Below are 22,120 nucleotides of genomic sequence, written 5' to 3'. Positions count from 1 at the left end.
GCAACTAAATAACATTGTGCTTTATTTTAATCTGTGCATGTATTATTAAGACTGAAATATTAAAGTTATGAAATATAACGCCGTAAGTCTTAAGCAAAACTTTGTAGTTAGTATATTTTACATGTTAATACTATGGATCCATACATACTAATAGATACCAGCTTTCGACTTTGTTAGTAATTGGGTTATTGTAAACGCATTTTGATACTATACATATATGATTTACTTAAATGTATGTTAAATCATTTTGGACTTTATATAATAGTGGATAAAATTGAAAATGTTAAATTAAAATAATCAGCGTACTACTGGGATAAAGAACATAACATCTTGGTGAGGTTGTTGGAACATTGGCGTTGTTAAATTGGTTAAAATATCTTACAACGTCCTTATCCATGGGCATTGGTGACCACTTATCACCAAGGTGGCCCAAATGTTCGTCTGGCTACATATATCATAAAATTAAAAAAATATGTACTCACGGCTGCACTCCTTTCCTTAATCCGGAATAAAAAGTGTGTCAATCCATAGTGCATAAACTATCTTTATGCAAAAAAATATACCTCTCTTTCGCTCCGCTGACACGAGAACGAGGGATAAACCAACAAACAGACTTTCGCATTTATAATTTTAGTATATTTTATAGTCTGGCATCTAGTATATAGGTCAGTTAAACTTGAATCCTCGTGTATATGAATATACTTTAATTATAAGCTCATTACACATTGGTCATTATTAGTATTTAAAAAACGTCACATTTTTTTGTTCCTACTGGTAACATAAGACGCCGAAAACGGTGCAATATTTCTTGTTTGATTCTTTATAGTATTGTATTACAAGTTTTATAATTATCCACAAATAAATATCCAAAACAATTAACATTGTGTATTTATGTATAATTATGTATAATTATTCAATACTGGTTATATAATTTTAAAGTGACATTGTTTTGAACAAAGACAACTTCATATTATTGGTACATACCAAGATTATAGTTATTTTATTTGTATCTATAGGCTAATATTCGGTATTAATGATCTAATACTCAAATTGTTTTCGCTTGTCAAGCCCCTCTTTATTCATGACTGCTGCATAATATATAACATAAAAATAACTAAAATTTATTTTAAAAAATTACCTATTAAAATAGCGTTTACTGGATCTCGTTTACAGTATAATTAATCATATTTATTGTAATGTTAGCGTAATTGTAAATGAAAACAATAGAGTGTCTATAACGATGATAAATCGATCATTCTATTTTTAAATTATACCGACAAAGCCAGGCTGACGTTGTCCTGTCTGTGTACAATAACGATTCTCATGGCGTTCGATTGAACAGATCGCGTTACAAACTGAATATAATAAAACCTTTTCATATCGGTTTTAAAGTTTATGAAATAAATGATTTTTGATGGAAGGTATTCACCAACGCTGGTAGACATTGGCGCTGTATTGGCATATTGAACAATATGTATCGCCAATACGCCACCAACATTGGGGACGATGATCTTGTATCCCTTCTGCTTAATGTGTAACTTTACACTAAGACTCACTCTTCAAACAATACTAAGTATAGGTAGAGTGTATGACGAGTGTATGTAAGTGTAATATAAAATTTCATATCAAATCATTTGCTACAGTTGGCTACGTTTGACTATTCGACAATACGTATATTTGTATATAAGAAAGTCCTGTGGCCATACAAATTTTGGTATGTTTTTGCCCAATGAAATGTTTACCGTGTAAAATTTCCTTTGTTCCCATTATTAAACAAGGTAATTCATCTTTTAAACTGAAACACTATATGATTGATGAACGCGCCGTATTCAAACTGTCTTGCTCTAGTTTAACAATATCCAGGACTGCAGCGGTACTAATTCTTGCATGATAGAGACATCATATATATACATAATATATAATACCTACGAGCTAACAAAGGACGACTACCTTGTTGCTCTTTGAGATAACTTATATGGTTGCTATATCCAAGGACTTGGATTCAATTCCCTGGAACTTAAATTTTTTTGGGTCTTTTCTTTGAATATTTTATGTGCTTGTATTTTGATAGTTTTGTTTGATTTGAACGCGTGTACCTTGGAAAGCATGTAAAGCTGTAGCTTCTATGGCTTAAGTGTATCCGGCTATTGGAGAATAAAGAAATAGAGTATGCACTCAACTGACTCTCCTGAGATATATCAACGTTATTTATCTTATTTTGAAGTATTTTTATAATGTTCCTGTTTTCTTTAATGGCTGTGCTATAATGTTAGTGTTTTATATATATAATAATATCAGCGTAATCGTTTCCGAGTAAAAAAATAATAAAAATCACTTTATTTCTTTTCTTGAAATTAAAAACTGTGAAGAAGTAAGTAGTACTCTCATTAAAAATTTGAGAAGTTAAAAAATTTAATTTTTTTTTATGGCATAGGTGGCAAACGAGCAGGAGGCTCACCTGATGGAAAGTGACTACCACCGCCCATGGACATCTGCAACACCAGGGGGCTTGCAGGTGCGTTGCCGGCCTTTAAGAAAGGAGTACGCTCTTTTCTTGTAGGTTCCCATGTCGTATCGGTTCGGAAAAACCGCCGGCGAAAGCTGGTTCCACAAAGTAGTTGTGCGAGGCAGAAAATATCTGAGAAATCGCGCTGTTGTGGATTTTCGGACATCAAGGTGGTGCGGGTGAAACTTAGAATTTTGGCGAGATGTCCGAAGGTGAAATTCAGCAGCCGGGATTAATCCGAACAATTCCGCGGAACATTCCCCGTAAAAAATTCGGTAGAAGATGCAGAGTGATCCAACATCTCTACGCAAAGCCAAAGGATCAAGGAGATCAGAAAGGGCTTGATCGTCAATAACTCGGGCCGCTCTACGTTGAATGCGGTCAAATGGAAGGAGCTGGTACTGGGGAGCACCCGCCCAGAGGTGAGAGCAGTACTCCATGTGAGGCCGAATTTGCGCCTTGTAAAGTTTTAGGCGATGGGCCGACGTGAAATACTGTCTCGTCTTGCTGAGCACACCCAGCTTTTTTGAAGCCAATTTGGCTTTGCCTTCCAATTGACCGCGGAACTGAACGAGGCTCGAAATATCAACGCCAAGTATTCCGATACTACCTGTAGCGGCTATCGGAATGTTCTCAAATTGTGGAGATACGACAAATGGTGTTTTTTTAGCGGTTAACGCGCAAACTTGCGTCTTTTTGGGGTTGAAATGGACTAGATTTAGTCAGCCCCAATTCGAGACTTCGTTTAACGAAGATTCGATTTCAGACACAAGTTTGTTCCGGTTCTCTTCGACGTTTTCCCGAGAAATATTAGCGCGGCTGGTGTATAAGGTGTCAACGGTACTGTCGTCTGCATAGCAATGAATGTTCCCGATTTGCAACAAATCATTGATATGCAGAAGAAACAGAGTGGGTGATAGAACGCAGCCTTGTGGAACACCAGCATTGACGAATTTTAAGTCGGAGCATGCACCGTCGACAACGACCTTGATGCTCCGATCTGCCAAAAAGCTGGTAATCCAATTGCATAATTTCCCGGGAAGCCCATAGGAAGGAAGCTTCGAAAGAAGCGCTTTGTGCCAGACGCGATCGAAGGCCTTCGCTATGTCCAAGCTGGCTGCTAATGCCTCCCCCTTGCTCTCAACTGCTTCAGCCCATCTATGAGTAAGGTAAACTAGAAGATCACCGGCCGACCGACCCCGACGGAAACCGTACTGGCGGTCGCTAATCAGCTGGTTCTCCTCTAGATACCGCAAGAGCTGGCAGTTAATAAGGGATTCCATTACCTTGGAGAGCAAGGAGGTGATGGCTATAGGCCTATAATTGGACGGATCTGAGCGGTTTCCTTTTTTAGGGATCGGGTGCACCAAAGCTGTCTTCCAGGAGTTCGGGACGACGCCTAATGTGTAGGATTGCCGGAAAAGACGCGTTAAGACCGGTGCCAACTCGGGAGCACATGTCCGTAGCACGATTGGAGGGATGCCATCAGGTCCACTCGACTTATGAATATCCAAGGAAAGAAGTGCTTTGCGAACTGCACTTTGCCGGAATTTAACCTCCGGCATCGTGGTATCACACCGCGGAATTGTCGGTGGAGACTTTCCTTGGTCATCCAGAGTCGAGTTCGACGCGAAGAGAGAGCCTAAAAGGTCAGCTTTCTCTTTCGCGGTATGGGCCAATGACTCACCGTCCCTGTGCAGAGATGGAAACGAAGGCTGACAGAAATTCCCTAAGACAGCCTTAGCGAGAGACCAGAACGCACGTGTTCCTGAAGGGAGGCGCACCAGTCGTTCGCCAATTCTGCCAATGTACTCCGTCTTCGCCCTAGCAATCGCGTTTTTGAGGGACCTAGAGGCAGAGTTATATTCCTTTTTGAATGCGCTGGTATTTACATCACGAGACGCAGATGCATTAGCCCAGGTTTGATAGCGTTCCCACTTTCGGCGTGATGCCGTTTTGCAGAAGCGACCAAACCAAGGCTGGGACTTGCCACCGATGGGTACTGCAGAGTAAGGAATGAATAGTTCCATACCCTGAAGCACCACATCGGCAACAGAGTCAGCAGCAGCGTTCGGATCATCCGGCGAGAAACAAATCTGCCCCCATGGGTAAGATTCAAAAAATGACCGCATCCCATCCCAATCTGCTGACTTGTAGTGCCATACTCGGCGGCATCCAACCAACAACAATGTCGCTGGTGGTACCCTCCTGGGGTAATTTAACCATATTCTGCACAACCATCAAGTTTTGGGGGGGAGGGGGATTGGGCCTCCGGAACTCTCACTTACCGGGCGAAACGCGGTAGCATAGCTACCACTTTACGCCAATTTTAAGTGAGAGAGTGGTACTTCCCCGGGCGTGCCGGCCCATTCGGCTGTAACCCGAAGGTATACAGCGTGGCACTACCACTGTAAAAATTAAGATTTAATAAAAAAAATAGAATTGAAAAAGACTCATGCCAGTGAAATCGATATCGATCGATCGATTCAAGTTCGATATAATTACGTAAAATTACTGTATCTTACTTAAATAATTTAGATTTGATTTATCTCCATAAAATTTATACAAAAGACTAGTAAATTTAGGGTGTTGGTTGTAATGTGTCAGGCATAAAAATTGCCTATATTCTTTCTTGGAGTTCAAGTTTGCTTCAAACCAAAATTCATCAAATTCGGTTCAGCGATTTGGCCGTGAAATAGCAGACAGAGTTACTTTCATATTTATAGTATTAATATAGATTATAATATTAAATTTGTTTTTTATTTTTGACAATTCAGATTTTTTTGTGCCAGGCCATACCAGGACATGTGAATTAAATTCAGACCCTAAGCGTTGTTTAGCGTGACAGACAGCCATCTTATTATATCAACACGAAATATAGATATCGAGACCGTTTTCTGATTGCTCGGTGTTATTGAAACAAATAATTTACATGGTCGTCTGTAATTTAATTTGTATAACATAAATTTAAAATGTTTATTGCTTCAATGCTGTGAAATAGTCGGCAAGAGCCTCTGAATACATGCATTTAATTCGTTCTTGTAATTCTTTTCATGCTCGACGGTTAAGGGAAACTAAATGAAGGAAACTTGCACGTCTCAGAATATGAAAACTGCAAAATGTATATTCCACCACTCTCCAATGGAAATATGCTTCTAATCATCTTTTCCAAAGGAGACGAAGCTGAATATTATATAATAATTTTAAAGTGACATAGACTTAATATATTATACTAGTTACTCTCGCGGAACTTCGCGTTCATTCAAAAGCATTTATAGAAATTTCGGAACTTATGACATTTTTTACATTTGACGCCAAAATTATGAAACCTTATACAGTTATTCTAATATTGTGTTTCCAAACAAATCATTAAATTCCTAGCCTGCATGAATTATGCAAATATATTTTCTTCAAAGATCAACATAAATCCTATCTTAAGCATTAATGAAAGATTACTATATTGCTAATGAAAGTACAATTAATATCCTGTAAAAGAACTTGGGAGTATACAAGAGTCATTTACATATTTTCTGCATCTATATTCACAAAATCGTTTATCTTGACTGACTGTGACTGTGCTGCAAAAATGACCGAATCTAGCAAGAAGAACTTCCGCTGATGATGAAACTGAAATTTCCAAAGGTCGTTCACCTTTATATTGAAGTGAAATCAATGCAGGAAGCTAGCAAAATTTATATATATTATAAATTATAAACGAAACTTCGATACAACTAATACGGTAATTTGCATAGTGCTATAAATATTCCAAGTTGTGGCTATAATACCAAACTGGTCCGCAAACTATTTGACATCAACAATAGGTATTTGTTACAGAAACATTCGGGTCTATTGTAAGTCATACTAGAAGTACAAATACCTCAAACTACGGTTGGATTACAAACGAACTTTGAAAATGAAGATGTATACTCTGTGACATTTGAGCTGTCTACGATGCCGTACTGCACGAAATGTCAGTGCAATATTCCTTATATAAGCCGTATCAAACTGTAACACTGTGAATAAGTAAACTTTAAACGTAGAGAGTACTAATAAAACTTTAATATATTACAGTTATTATATAATCTTAATACGAGTCCGAAATAAAAAAATATTTACATTTATTAACATAAGAATTAACAACATTAAATGCTTAAATATATATACAAATATGAACTAAAACTAGTTACTGTATAAATCTTGACCGCGTGGAATGGTGGCAAGAATGCTAGAAGCATTTCCCCGTTGAATCGCAATTCCGATCCTCTGGGCAAAAAACGAACCAGCCCTCCTGTCACCAGTGGAGGCAATGAGGCGAGGTGATACTTTTGATGAAGCTTTTTGCACCAGTACTCCAAGGGCCAAGCGTTTACTCCAAGTCCGAAATGTTTTTAAAGTTTATGTTAATAGGTAGATATGATAGAGGTAATGTTTTACCTAGTAACTGACAATCGCTATATTTGCGCTGCAAGAAATATAGCGAATTCCAAACACCATACCAAGGGAGCTAAAATATTACACCCCTTATACCTGCCAGTAACACTAGTCCATTCAACTTTCAAATACCAATGCGACATACCAATACTAAGTATTTCTGTTTGGTGGTAAAATATCTAAAGTGTAGGTGATACCACCATTTCGGCAACATATCTGCAAGCCCCCCAACGTTACAGATGTCCACGGGTGGTAATCACTTTCCATCAAGTGAGCCTCCTGCTAAATTGCCACCTACAACGTCAAAAAGAAAAACAATTCCAGGGTATCATAAGCCCCTACCACTAAGCAATACGGTTTCTATTCGACAGTCTGCTCACTGAGAGAGATTATTGATTCTATATATGACTATAATTATATATGTCACACTAAAACGTATTGAATGGAATTGCTACAATGGAAATCAATAACTATGACAAATAATTTGAATTAGGCATAGAGCTTTGTGTAATTCAGATTTAACAAAGGCACACACACAATGCGCGATAATATTCTTTGATAAAATGAATCATTGATCTTGTAACGCAAATGTACTTCGCATATTGTTATATTATGTTTATTTCATTATATAGATATATTGATTTGTTGAATCAAAGTTACGCAGTAAAGCAAAGTAACAGCCTGCTGAGATAAGGCCTCCTCTTCCATTAAGGAGAGGGTTTGGAACATATTCCACCACGTTGTACCAATGCGGGATGATGAAATGCACATGTGGCAGATTTCGATGAAATTAGACACATGCAGGTTTCCTCACGATGTTTTCCTCCACCGCCAAGCACGAGATGAATTATAAACACAAATTAAGCACATATACATATATATAGTGGTGATTGCCTGGGTTTGAACCCGCAATCATCGATTAAGACACACGCGTTCTAACCACTGGGCCATCTTTGATTTTGAGATATGATTTATCTCTATGAAATTTATATAAAAGACTAGTAGCTTTAGGGTGTTGGTTGTCATGTGTCAGGCATAAAAATTACGTTCTAACCATTTACGGTAGGTAAGTAAAAATTATTCATTAGCCATCTTCATACGAATCAATAATGATAGCTTTTTACGAGCTCATCTCGGCTTATTAACATAACATTAAAAGCCTGTACCTGTGTCTTACTAAAGTGTGTATAGGTGAAATGCATTTCCGTTACATTATACCTTTTATTTAGCGTAACGAATTGATCAAGTTGAGGTTTACGAAATGGGTGGTTATTTCCTTTTGTTATTAGAATAATCTCTATAGTAGATCATAATTGGATAATACTATTATTATTTAAATTTAACGTATACTTACGAGTAGTAGTAAGAGTAAAAAGTTCAACTACGTTTTGTCAACATTAAAATCTATACTAATATTATAAATACGAAAGTACTGTCTGTCCATCTGGTTGGTGTTCTTTCACGGCTTAATTACTGAACTGAATTTGATAGAATTTGTTATGAAGCAATTTTGAACCTAACGTATCCTACCTCAGTCCTACGTCGTCCCAAAACGCTATTGAATCCGCGAAAATACAAGTCGATTATGTGTCGTGTTTACATATATGTTGTTTATTTTTAGCTCCAACGCAGACCGTCAAGGCTTATAAAGGAATGCATAGTTCAAACCATTCCCCTATCCAGCCGGACGACAAGAATCCAGATGTAGTGCCTCTCGGGAAAGGTGAGAGCGCTTGTTTGTTGTTATTCATATCCTAGGAACACTTAAGAGCAACGTGTGATAATAAAATAACTATGTTACTGTGTCAAAGCGAAATACAAGTTTAAAATGTTACTTGTAAGCGAATATTGCCTTACGTCAACCACATAAGTTAACTTTGCATAGAATATTGGTAGTGATAATGTTTATTTTCTCAATGAATTGAAAACTATTTAAAAAAAATATTCGCTATTGATGATTTTAATTCTAGAAAGAATGCTTTTTGGGTAGAATTTATTTTTTTAACAAATACAAATTAAGAAATAATTTTAAATTGTAATTAAAGAATTTTTTTATATCATTCAAACACAAATAATGTAATAATTTTAGAGATTATTAATAAGAAACTTAGTTTAACAAAGCAATAGTAAAAGGATATGTTTTGGACAAACAATCATTCGACTTTTAAAATTGTTTCAAAAAGAAATTTAACAATGATACTCTTATTACCGGTAACTGTATATACTATTTTTAATATCAATATTTTTGTATAGATTTTAACTGCACGCGAGATTCAGAGCGGCCACCGGAGCCACCTCCCTACGGCGCTGTCGTATCACCACCGGTTGGGGCATCTCGAAGCGTGCATAGTCTGCACGACAGATCGAACACTCCTCATACACCTAACACACCCGTGTCTGATGCTCAGGTTTGTATACTTGCACCCACACATAAGTAAAAATATTGGTGTTCGTGCTGTGTATGATTGTGTTAGGTTTTAAATATTGAGAGACCCAGCTTACGCATAAGGAATACAAATTAATAGATCTTCTGTTTCTTTAAGTTTTTACAAGAGGTTCATATATTTTCGAGTAGTGTTTATGACTGGAGAAGACTCAATCGTCCAGTAATCGGAATGTTCACACCTTTTAAATTTAATTGTAAAAAATAAGAATTGAAATGTATAGCAACCGACTTTGAGAATCGACGGTTGAAAGTGCAACACAAATTATATCTTATTCGATATTCAAATTTGGATTGCACTGGAAAATATTATATTTTAAATTATCAAATTGTCATTATCATTTGCGTTACTTAGTACAAGAACATTTTTTTAAGATTAAAAACTTTTTGGTGGCTGAAATATAGAAGATTCAATAACTCACATTGAATTAAAATGATTTTCAAAGTGGAAATATCGTTCAAGATTTAGAATGTAATTTGTATTATTAATGATCGATTTTAAAGATGTATGTTATTTGAATTAAAGAGCTTAGATTTAACATGATTACATATAGAAAATCCACATGATGGATCATATGTTATTTGCTATTAGGATAAGAGTAATCGAAGCGTTACTTTCCTAATAACACGTGAAAGTGTTTTACATGGTTTTTATTTAAAAAAAGAATCTGAAAATTGAATATAAAATAACATTTGACGATCATTTTTCTAGAGTATCGGTACACTAGCAGAAGACAGGCGGAGCGTGACAAGCGGCACACTGTCGAGGAGAAGAGAAGTCGTTACAACGAGGACGCCTCTCTTAGCGAACGCGAGAGAAAGTTGTGTGTAGACTGTTAATATAGCGCTTTATATTAAAGGAAACGACAATTCGATTTATTTCAAGACGGCACCTTTGTAAATTAGAATTATTTATGACGTGCAATCAGGTTTGTGGTTAGAAATCTCTACATATTTTAAGTAAGATTTCCTGGTGGAGAGAAAATGATAACTGATTAAAGATATCACCGAAAGGATATCCTTACAACATAGTCATTTGTGTTCGTGTTAAACATCTTGTGTTTGATGATGAAAACAGCAGTGAAGTACCAATGTCAATCGAACAGAGTCTGCCATACGTGACTCCAATAATCGATAATCGAGCTGTCTAGTGGACTTAGCTTAAATATATTCCATTAACAGGCTCTTAGAATACTTCTGAGTTTTATATTTCAGCTTGATGCAGTGATTGCAACAAGTGATAAGAGCAAAGAAAAAAATGTAAGCCAGTAATAAGCAACTTTATTAATTAATCAAAAATATAATTATAATTAAAAACTTATATTATTTAATACGCAAGCAAGCAATCTGACTTATTATTTTAACTTAGTTGTGTAATGAAAATAATTGAAGATATTCGCTCGCGAACGCGCCTCTTCATATAAATAATATAAGTTAAATCGATATTGTATGCCTTGAAAGTTAAAGAAACTGGAAAATGAGTCTCGATAAATCGTGCCCTGAGTAACATTTGTCTAAATTTGGAAAGATTTATGATACTATCGATGGTTATAGAAATAGAGATACTATAACATCAGCAGAAACGAAGACGCCTCATTAGAAATTGCGTGTTGCGTGACAAAACACAATCATGTTATACAAAATACATATTCGAATGTACAATTTTTTGAATACTAATTTAAATTTAAAGAAATAAACAAAACACGAACCAACCTCAATAGCAATCAGAAGCTTTTATATCGTCGTGAGAAGCAAAAACTTAATAACGACACTAATAACATAAATCATTATTATTTTGTTCGTAACGTATTTTGTAAAGATAAGATCTTGTTTAACACAAGTTTGTACGAGTAAATCAAATTTCATACTATCTTTCATTTTATCGAATTACACAAAAGAAAGTTTGTGGACCTTGAAGTTATATTGTTAAAAAACTTTTTCGATAGACGTTATTATTTGTTGGAAATGGATACTTGTAAGCTGTCAAAAATAATGTTGTATTATGTAACCGAATTAAAGATACGCAATGTAGTGAAAAATATATAATTATTTTATTGGCTAACAAACGGAAAAAAATGCAACCATAATTTCTGCTCTAGAAACTCGGATCTAATTTTAACGCTACGGAACTTTTCGAACGTATTTTAGCCGGATAGTTGGAAATTGTAAAACAGTTGCTCAAAGCGCCTGTAATTCTTTGAGCAATAAAGAAAAGGCTTATTCACAAAGCGAGGACGTAGAGAGCCATTTTGGATTCAAACAACAAATAATAAAACATAGAATGAAATGCACCTGAATTTTTTTACGTCTCAAGTGACCAGTGGACAATATTTTTAACGTACATAAAACTAAAATATTTCTTGTTTAAAAAAAATGAGTCAGTGAGTTGTTTAAAAACCTTTATTTTCAATAGTATAAGGTTTTAAATCGGCTGAATTTAAAGACTCTAAAAATACATACCCAAAGTTCCATTGATATAAACAAATTGAATTATTTAGTCAAATGTGAACTCACTCTAACAAAAGTTAGTTTTACAACTTATTCAAACAAATTCCGCACTTTATTCAAATTTAGTCTTACTAGAATTATTTAAATTTAGAATTGTTTCTTAAGCACAGCTGATCAAAATGCAGAATATCACTTAAACTACATAGTATAAAACAAAGTCGCTTTTTCTGTCCTTATGTCCCTATGTGTGCTTAAATCTTTAAAACTACGCAACGGATTTTGATGCGGTTTTTTTTAATAGATAGAGTGATTCGAGAGGAATTATTTTGTATATAATACATGGAATTCATAGTAAAGAAACACTGATAATTTTAGAAGTTTGTAATGTGATTTCGTAAATGAATAAATTCTATAGTATATTTAGTATCAGTGCACCCGTGCGAAGGCGGGTCGGGTCGCTACTTATAAAATGAAAATGTTAGTGTTATAATATTCTGTTTAAAATGAAATAAAAAATCGTACGGTTCTAAGTTTGAAAGAATTAATCTAAAAGTGTCAAGAGCGCTAAGCATCGCGGACATCGTACGTCAAGCGCTACTTGAAACTTGAATAAAACATGGAGCCGGCGCGACTCGGCGTCACATTGACGCGTCACTGTACACGTACGAAATAGTGCAGCCTTCCCAAGTGCATGCTCAATTTTATTCTATTAACAGAAGAATTGATCTCGAAATAAAATTTAAAAAAAATATTAGCACCATGAACGTGTAGCTAACTTTATCTTTCAACTACACAAGGGTATTTATTTTTGTAAGACTTAATGGTATTTTATTATGAATACAATGTTAATTACAACTAAAATGGATACGAAAAACCGGTTGTCCAAGTGCGGTATTTATCATATAATTTCACATTATGATTAATAGGAAGCTTAAGATCAAGTGTTGCTTACACACAAAGGAACAGATTAACATAGATTTTATTTCACTTTGTCAGGTAGTAAAACCTTATTTAAAATCAATAGTAAATTGCAAATATTAAAGAAACTTATAAATGTATAGAACAGTAGATATTGCTGCGGAGAACGTGTTTTAAACGGTGCAGAGTTCGTGAATAAAACAAGACCCTAGCTTCATATTGACGCCGAGCAGACAACTGCATTTCAGCGTTCAACACTCAAAGTGAACTAACTAAAACTAAACAGTAGAATGTTAATAAATCTAAATTGAAAAGATGGAATAAAACGTTCGATATTTGACGCCATTTGGAACAAACAGTACTATTTATATATAAATTTATTATATTTTCACCTGAAATAATATGTCCCATATCAGTTCAAGGGATTGAGTGTTTTAATATTAAATTACAAGATTTAATCCATAAAACAAATGAACTGATTTAATAATACCAACTCAACAAATAATGAAATACGAGGACATCGAAGTCACAGTTATAACAATAGTTTCAATTTAAAACAAGGTGAATGTTTTAAACGAAGCTATATATATAATAATACCAACTAATCTAGAACACTCGCTGCTTCTTCTAGTGTACATTTTATGAACAATTATCTATTAATTTGTTTCGTAAAAGTCATTACAAAATTTATTATTAATTAGTGTGGATAGATAATATATATAGAAGCAGAGAAACGGAATAACACATTCAGAAAGCTAATATAAATAAAATAAAAAAATATAATCACTGCCGCATATAAGGCTGCGTCCAGATGAGTTCCTTTGTCCGTCCGTTTTGTATTAGCCTCGCGATCGAAACAACCTGAATGTAAAGTTAAAATAGCTCTCTCGTCCGTATCTGCGTAGCGTCGCTCTGATCGTCGCGTGTTCATTTCTATTTGAAGTGTCGTATCGCTTTTGAACGGGGCGAAAAATCCAATTCGCGATGGATCAGAGCGTTTTCGTATCGAGACACCGTACCGCTGGACCGAACTGCATGACGTCAAAATATAAATTTATGGATCACGCCCCTTATAATCAAACGGTTTACGTTACGGTGTTACGGTGCGGATAAAGGAGGATATCTGGACGCTGCTTAACGGAAGTTTATATTGCTTGGAATGGACGGGCGTCGCATTGACGCATAGAAAAATTAAGACTTAAAATAAGTCGTTCCAATAACTTCCATCGAATAATACGTCAATTATTTGCTGGATATGAAGTGAAGTAATTTATTAAATGTCATTATATAATTTTCGAGTTAATTAAATATCCATGAATATTAATATTATCGTGGGTGTCGAGTCTCAGTGTAAAGTTAGACTTTGGATTGTTAGTTATATATTCTGAGGCAGAATACTCGGGCATTTGTCCAAGCTTAATTGACAGCTTAACAGAGCACCTTGGACGCGACACAATCTCATGTTTCAACACGAATCTTGAATTAAAATATTAAATTATTAATCTAATAAAAATATTATTCAGAAATTATGATGTTTATGAAAAGTGTTAATTACTTTTCAATTTAAGCATTTTAACAAAGAGATTTTAAATTAGCATGGTTATTGTTATTATTACAGTTATTAAAAATGTTCACGAATAGTCTTGTGCACGAATGTCTCGTGAAAAAGACATTCGTGGATAATGTCGAAATATCGAGTTTCATCAAATAAAAATCATGGTAAATAACCCGTTTTTGATCATTTTAATGATACTTGAAAATAATATTGTATGTATTTTATCTTTATTCCAAAATTGTGAATTTATATATTTAAGTAGATAGCATTTTTCAAGGAATTTTAACGATATTAGGTCAACGTAGTCTTGTGTTACAAAATTGTCATAATGTATTGATCAGTTATGCTGTAATGAATCTAAATACTGCTTCCATCCCGAAGTTAATTATGTAGTATGATACTTTTTAGCACTTGATTCTAATTAGCTCCATTCTCCATTGGTTGCGTCGTATAACAATTGTTTGACTGGAATATAACTTGTAACATATAAAAAAGGCTATGATGATTGATCAGTTTTGTTGGAACTGAAGATATGCATTCTATATAACTGTAACGATCTATTGACATTGCTAATAAAACTATTGGTTAATTATTGTCAGTAAACATTGAATTCGAAAGCGTATTCTAAATTTAAGTAAAATTCACCCACGCTTTGAATTGATACTATATTTTAATTTTAGAAAATTGATCTCAAAATAGAAATGAAAATTAAAAATTAACGTATTATATTCAGAGCAATGCAATTTCAAATGAAAATAAAAATTGTGAAAATAAACATAAAATAAGTACACATTTTATATTTTCTGTACTCTAAACATTCCTTATAAACTTTGAATAACAACTGCATCAATATTCTATGTGATAACATTTAAACTCTTATATGCAATTGAAAGTTAACTAACCAAAATAAAATTGCGGAGTCCACGGTTCGTGCAAATATAATAAAATGTCTATTCGTATATTTTAATGATTGGTACTTCGATCTAAATTTATCAAGTCTCATTCGACAAAATGCAATTTAAACTTGATTTCTCGTACTTATATAATACTAATCAGAGATACATTATTTCATAAGTTTTGTATGGAATTATGTATTTAAATGAATTATTTATTTACATAATGTATATTTCTATCTTTAAATTTATTTTTGTTTTATAAAGTTTCCTTTAATATAAAGTTAATGTAAAATAAAAAGTTTCTAAACTTAGTTAGTAATGGAAATATATTTTTATTTCTTAAATTAATGATAAAATTATGTAATAATCGAACTTTTACTATGTACATATGCAAATGCTCATATACTGTATAACGGAAGCGCATATTGAGGAGTATTTAAGTTTTCTATTGTTTTGTAAAAAATGTTCTATAATAGAAATATTTTATAAGAATAACTTATAATAAGTGAAATTCACTTCATATTTAAAATAATTTTACAAATTCTAAACAAAGATAAATGTAACTAATTATCATTATCATTTATAATTATAATCATATTTGAATTATAATAAATGGCCTTATTCGTAGGTCTGTTTAAAATTGTTTCAAAAGAAACAGAGACAATAAGTAAAAAGTGTAGAAAATAATGATTAAACCTTTTTTCGGATTACATTTACTTCCATAATAAAAAAATATTATACATTTCCCTATATCTGTATCCCATGGGCAACTTTTAAATACACAACATTTAGTAACATATAACATTTTTTCTACGAGCCCTTTTAACACATGAAATTATTAGATAATATTTATTGCACGAATGTGTAATTGTATAGTAATTATGATTATATGAAAATGAATTCACTGTGATGCTATGAAATTTATTACATTTAATGTTAACTGAAATATTATGAATACATGTAAATAATAATAAAAATTAATGTTGTCAACTTTAAGTTACATATTATGTATATGACTCTTAAGAACTATTGCCGTTTTCTTATATAGATAAATGTAAATATACTAAAATTATTGAATATGTAATTCTATATGTAAATGAAATATTTAAAATTAAATGAAGTTTAAAATTTTATTGTAACTAATGATTCTAAGATATTATTTTGCAATTCGCCATTTATTTTAACGAATTAATTGTAAATAAAAAATAAAGAAAAATTCTTACAATTCTATGTAAAGATGGATATGTTATATGTATACTTTAGTTATATTTAAGTCAATGTAAATTAAAGTTAATTATTATTATTTCAGTGATTTTTACAAAGACTTCTTGACATATCGTACATATTAAGCAGATATGTGTAATAATTCTTAAATAATAAATTTGCTTATTAGAAAATTACAATTTTATTTTATTTTCTATATTTCCCACATTTTTTGCAGTATATAATTATTTCATTAAAATACACATTAATCCTGTGGATGTTTGTCACGCTACTTGTTACAACATACCACTTGAAAGGTACCACCATATTAGGCGACAATACTTAGAATTTTAGTGTTCCCGTTTGAAGGATGAATAAACCACTATTATTACAGCCACAAGAAACATAGTTTATCAATTTTATAAAAAGATACAAAATCACAAATGTAGTCTTAATTAAACTCATATAGTAAGTACCTACATTCTAGGAGTAGCATATATATAAATTATGTAGTTAACAATAATATTTCAAAGCAATATTAAATCTGAATACAATGATAATGAGCTTTGGGCTCGTGGTCCAGTAGTTAGAATACGTGAATCATAACTGAATATTGCAAGTGTATAGTCAGGTAAGTACCATTACATATAAATGTTTTTTTACGATATATATAATAGACTGGTAAATATACCACCTGACGGTAGGTGGTCAATACCACCCATTGACATTGGCTCTGTAAGAAATATTAATATGCTTCAATTATACGTATATATTTCCCTCATTTGAATCCATCAACCCATATCGTGCTGTCCCTATGTGGTAGAATAAATTCGAAACCTTTCCTTTACTGACGTGATAACTTCGTAAGATTTTTTAGGAGTTATAATTGATAAAATATATTAAATCATTTACACAAAGTGAATATACGATGTAAAATAGCACAATATTCATATGTGTATTGTCTCAAACTTATAAATAAAAGATTCTTTTGTTTTTTCTTCCATTTTGCAATATTTTGATACTTTAAATGAAGATTAAAAGTCAAGCGGGATTGTTATCTTCTATTTTGCCAAAGTCTTAAGAGACAAGAAATTTAAGGCCATCATAGATTGTGATGAGTTTCTTGTTTATGTCTTTGTTTACGAGGGCACTGAATAGAATAATCTCGAGAACAAAAGGAAAAAATCTACGTTGCTACCTTAACTTTTTTTCTCTAAGGTAACCGTTATGATAAGCTCCAAATTTATACGTAGGAGGAAAATTTATCATCTGTTTATAAACAAAGGAATTATTTAGTGATACGTCGTTCATAAATATTAAAAAGACGGTCGCAATACCTTTTTCTTAACGGTGTAATTTCGGTTATAAAAAAGTATCAAACATAATTTACAGAATATATGGTAAAAGGAAATAATGTTAAAATCCATAACTTGCATCCATATTCCTAATCTAACGAGCGCCAGTAGAGCGAAAAAACGTTCCTAAAATTTAAGCCGAAATCTTGTAATAACCGGTTCGATCCAGTAATATCTCGCTCCAACCAGTTTTACTCGAATTAGCCAACGGTTGGAGTGGTAGCGAACGTTGCGTGCCGACCTGCGAGCCTGTGTGCATATGTAATTGATGGCCTCTTCCCTTCAATTTAACGTTGCACGAATACATTGAACTAGCTCACTTTATGATAGTTTGAAATAGTGCGTGCCTTTAATTGAAGGAAAGGAAAAACTGTGAAACTTTGTTTATCGAAAGACGTTATTTGCAACAATTATCGCTCTCATTAATTAAGTCAAATATTTTATAAAGCAATAATTACACAGCTGGAACAAATTTCTCCATTTAATATTCTTTGACATATTCTTAACCTCTATCAACGTGGTTTTGAATACAAACCAAAGAGAGTGTCCGTTAATTTTTACTTTAACCTACACTTAAATGACCCAAAGTTTAATAAATAATAATTAGGTTATGTCACATGCTATCATCATAAAAGAGCTCCCAAAGGGCAATTTATAACGCACGAAAGTCAGGTTAATGAATAAAGGTCTTTCTGGCCATTTTGTCTTTTTACTTTTATCACAATTTATTATACCGTATACAATAGGTTTCCTACTAAATAAAACGACAACCAAGTTGAACAAATGACTTTTTTTTGGTGTTCAATTAAGTGACATAAAAATATTTTTATTTGACATTTTACTCGACATCGTCGAATAGTCACAGGCTATTATAAATACAATAAAAGAGTAATGATTTTAATTTTAAGAAAAAATATGTTTTTTTCCTTTTCAATTAATCATTATATTAATTATAAGAAATAAATTCCAATATTTTCCTATCATCGACGAAAACATGAAAGGAACACGACGTGTATCAAAGAGTCACAGATCCTTTGGTGCAATCGTTTCAAAAGCTCGGTTCGACCACATTTGGTAATTGATACGAACGAGTCATCAATTGAAAGGACCGTTTGCTCTACACTCGGATCTAAAGAAAGTGTAGGCAGATTGACCATTGACCGTATTTGCTTTACTGAGCTGCAAGTACATGCATATATTTCGGTTATTTGCTGAATTAAAATTAAAATTAAATTATAACTAATTAGGGATGTTATCTCTATCTCTCTTATGCATGAAAGTAGAGATCTAAATCACGAGTACAAGTACTTTGTAAAAGTAATATTTTAAAGATTAAACTATGTATGTCCAAAGACGACAGAGAAATTTCCTTATAATAAGTCTGCTAGGCCCTTTAGTACCTAATGATTCCCCACGTGTAATCTATTTTCAATACTCACAATAATATTATCTTGTTTCAATTGTTTTTCCTAAAATTCATATACAAAAATGCGTATAATATTTTTTCTTTTCTAAAATATTAAGATCTGTTTTTAGAGTATATTTTAGTCATAATAACGACATCACAAAAACATTTAATTCTGTCATCATTATCGTCGAAATACAGAATTGAATATCGATATAATAGGTAAGTTAGATTCTTTTATACGAGTACCTTAAGGTCAAGCACAAAAGTACAAATCTTAAGACGACCGAATATTCAAAGAATGGAACCTCCATTAGACCGATCTTCATATTTCATATCACAATATCTGTCCTTCATAAATCCTATGAATTCTCGGAACCATCATTTCAAGCTTTTTCATATTGTTTGTGTGAGACAAAAGGCTGGTTTCTCTTGTTTTCGTACCCTGAGCCATTGTGTCATTTTATCGACAGTTGTGACCAGAAATAGTGGCTGTTATTGTAATGTAGTGACGTTTGATTTGTTCATGATTCTCATTAAACATCTTGAGAACAATATATCTGTATCTAATATCAGCAAAAATTGTGTACGTCGAATTTTGTGAATGTAATTGTCTAATAAATCTCTTGTATTGAAATACATTATGTATGTATATTTTAATATGCTATTTAACTCGATACTGAGTTTAATGACACTTTTTTGAATTATTTTAATACAATCTAGTACATATAAGTAAAATAATTTCATCTCTGGTTTCTACTTATCTGTTTAGACATATTTAATTCGTCCCATTTTTTCAATGAACTATGACAGTAATACTTTTCAAAATCTTCACTATAAAGGACTTACCTCTCAAAAACCATATGGAATTATGAACTTAAATGACCTTTATCTTTCTTCCACAAAATTCTATAACCCTTTTTCGCCCGCTTAGTAGTTGAATTTTTAAAAACCTCACTTAACGTTGGCCTACATTGTATAAGAAGCCTTTGCAAAATATTATATATGAACCTGAACTAAGCTAAAGTAAAATGGTCTAGTGGAAGAAGTTGACGTGTAACGCCGGAGGAAGCAGAATCAAAGCCAGTAAACAATCAATACAAAAGAACCGAGATGGCCCAGTGGTTAGAACGCGCCTTAACCGATGATTTCGGATTCAAATCCAGGCAAGCACCACTCTATATATGTTCTTAATTTGTGTTTATAATTCATACTGTGCTCGGCGGTGAAGGAAAATATCGTTAGGAAACCTGCATGTGTCTAATTTCATCGAAATTCTGCCACATGTGCATTCCACCAAACCGCATTGGAACAGCGTGGTGGAATATGTTTCAAACCTTCTCCTTAATGGGAGAGCTTTAGCCCAGCAGTTGGAAATTTACAGACCATGACTAAAACAGACACTACTAAAACAATCAATTGTTTGAAAAATACAAAACTACTGAATATTGCACCTGTACCTACATAAGGGAATCTTAAGCATTGTACTACTAACCCACATGAACTGCGATGGAAACGTTTCGAAATATTTTAAGCTATTTTCTTTATAAGATAATCTGACGCAAAAAACAGTCCATTAATACAATCAATAAATACACTTCAAAGACGAGAAAGTAATAAAGAACAATAATTAAAGATCACGTATCACAAATAAATTTCATGAAAGTAATTAAAATTTTAATTAAGCATTGAATTTCTATCTACATAATATCAGATACTCTAAAGCCGAACGATTTGAGAGACCATTAACATAGATTACTTTAGCTGCCGCTCAGACGTACGATTCTCCGATGAATGCAACGTGCTATTCGAATTATAACTGCAGGCCAATTTTATTGGGAAATTCATTCATTAATAGAAGCTTAAGTCGATAGTGTTTTCAATTTTTCTCATTTTTACGTATCCAGTATATAAATCTTAGTATTTTTTGTGATGAGGATAATCATGGTACTACTGATTGTGTAATAGTTCAGAACAGTTTCACTATAATTTTTTATACTTACTGACTGTGTGTGTTTGGTGTGTAAGGACTGAGTTTTAGTCGCAAGTTTGTGTGGTAAGTTTATATGCTGGGGTTCAAATCCCGAGTCGGGCGGAACATTCCGTGTCTGGGAAAGCACATAAAGCCCTTTAGTCTGCGTTCGAGTCTACCTAATCTATCTATTGGTTTTGGGTTTTTATTTACTCGAACTAGGAAAGTGAGAAAATAAAAAAATCATCTGAGACTGCTCACACTTTTAGGAATCATAGTAATTATTTCATTGCATTTCAGCTGTCTTTGTGTCTGCGTGAACATATTTTTTTTTATTTGGAAAGTTATTATATATAGTATTTTGGCGTGTTATATGTTATTAATAAAAATTGTAAATGTTAAAATGAACCCCAAAAAATAAACAAAATTTGAGTCTCGCAACACATTGAATAAAGTAACAAATACATTGGTAGACAAGATCATTTATTAATACTATTTATAGATTTTATTATATAACAGCTGCCATCGCGACTATGAAGGCGTTTAATTTTAAACAAATTTTGTTTACTGTTTCATAAATATTACGTAAACTTGATAGGTCTTCGTCCAGCAGATCAAAATTAAATGTGAGTTGTGTTAGCATGAACTCTAGAACTCAGCTGCCCTTAGATATCCTGTTTATTTTTGATCTGCTTCGAAATGAAGTAGATCAAAAATAAAAGTTCGTAGACCATTTCGTCGACTAGCATTATTTAAGGTTAAAACGCCAGAAATATTACTAAAAACCATCAGGAAATACAGATACTCACATTTAATTATGTTTTTCTGGACATGTATGCATGATCTGCTAAGTTCACACACAATAAATCCAGTGGGATTTTTGTTACATCGTTGTCTGTATAAACAAAGCATGTATAATGAATGATATTCAATAAATAAATAAATAAATTACGAAGTCACGGTTATAATTATATTTCTAAGAAATATT

The 22,120-nt window shown here is 32.9% G+C and overlaps 1 protein-coding gene across 1 annotated transcript in view; it reads left to right on the top strand.

The window, feature by feature from the left end:
* The window catches only part of LOC124544467 (nephrin-like), a 131,529-nt gene extending 119,409 nt beyond the window's left edge, over positions 1 to 12,120 (top strand). Inside the window, exons 14-16 of the mRNA XM_047123032.1 lie at positions 8,559 to 8,660; positions 9,191 to 9,345; positions 10,093 to 12,120. Coding sequence (XP_046978988.1) covers positions 8,559 to 8,660; positions 9,191 to 9,345; positions 10,093 to 10,212 — 377 coding nt within the window. The 3' untranslated portion in view covers positions 10,213 to 12,120. The remainder of the gene's footprint in view (positions 1 to 8,558; positions 8,661 to 9,190; positions 9,346 to 10,092) is intronic.
* The last annotated feature ends 10,000 nt before the right edge of the window (positions 12,121 to 22,120 follow it).

Source organism: Vanessa cardui, chromosome 4 (assembly GCF_905220365.1).
Source record: "Vanessa cardui chromosome 4, ilVanCard2.1, whole genome shotgun sequence".
Classification (NCBI taxonomy): Eukaryota; Metazoa; Arthropoda; class Insecta; order Lepidoptera; family Nymphalidae; genus Vanessa; species Vanessa cardui.
Note: the sequence above shows the minus strand (reverse complement) of the source record. Positions and strands in the feature narration are given on the sequence as shown.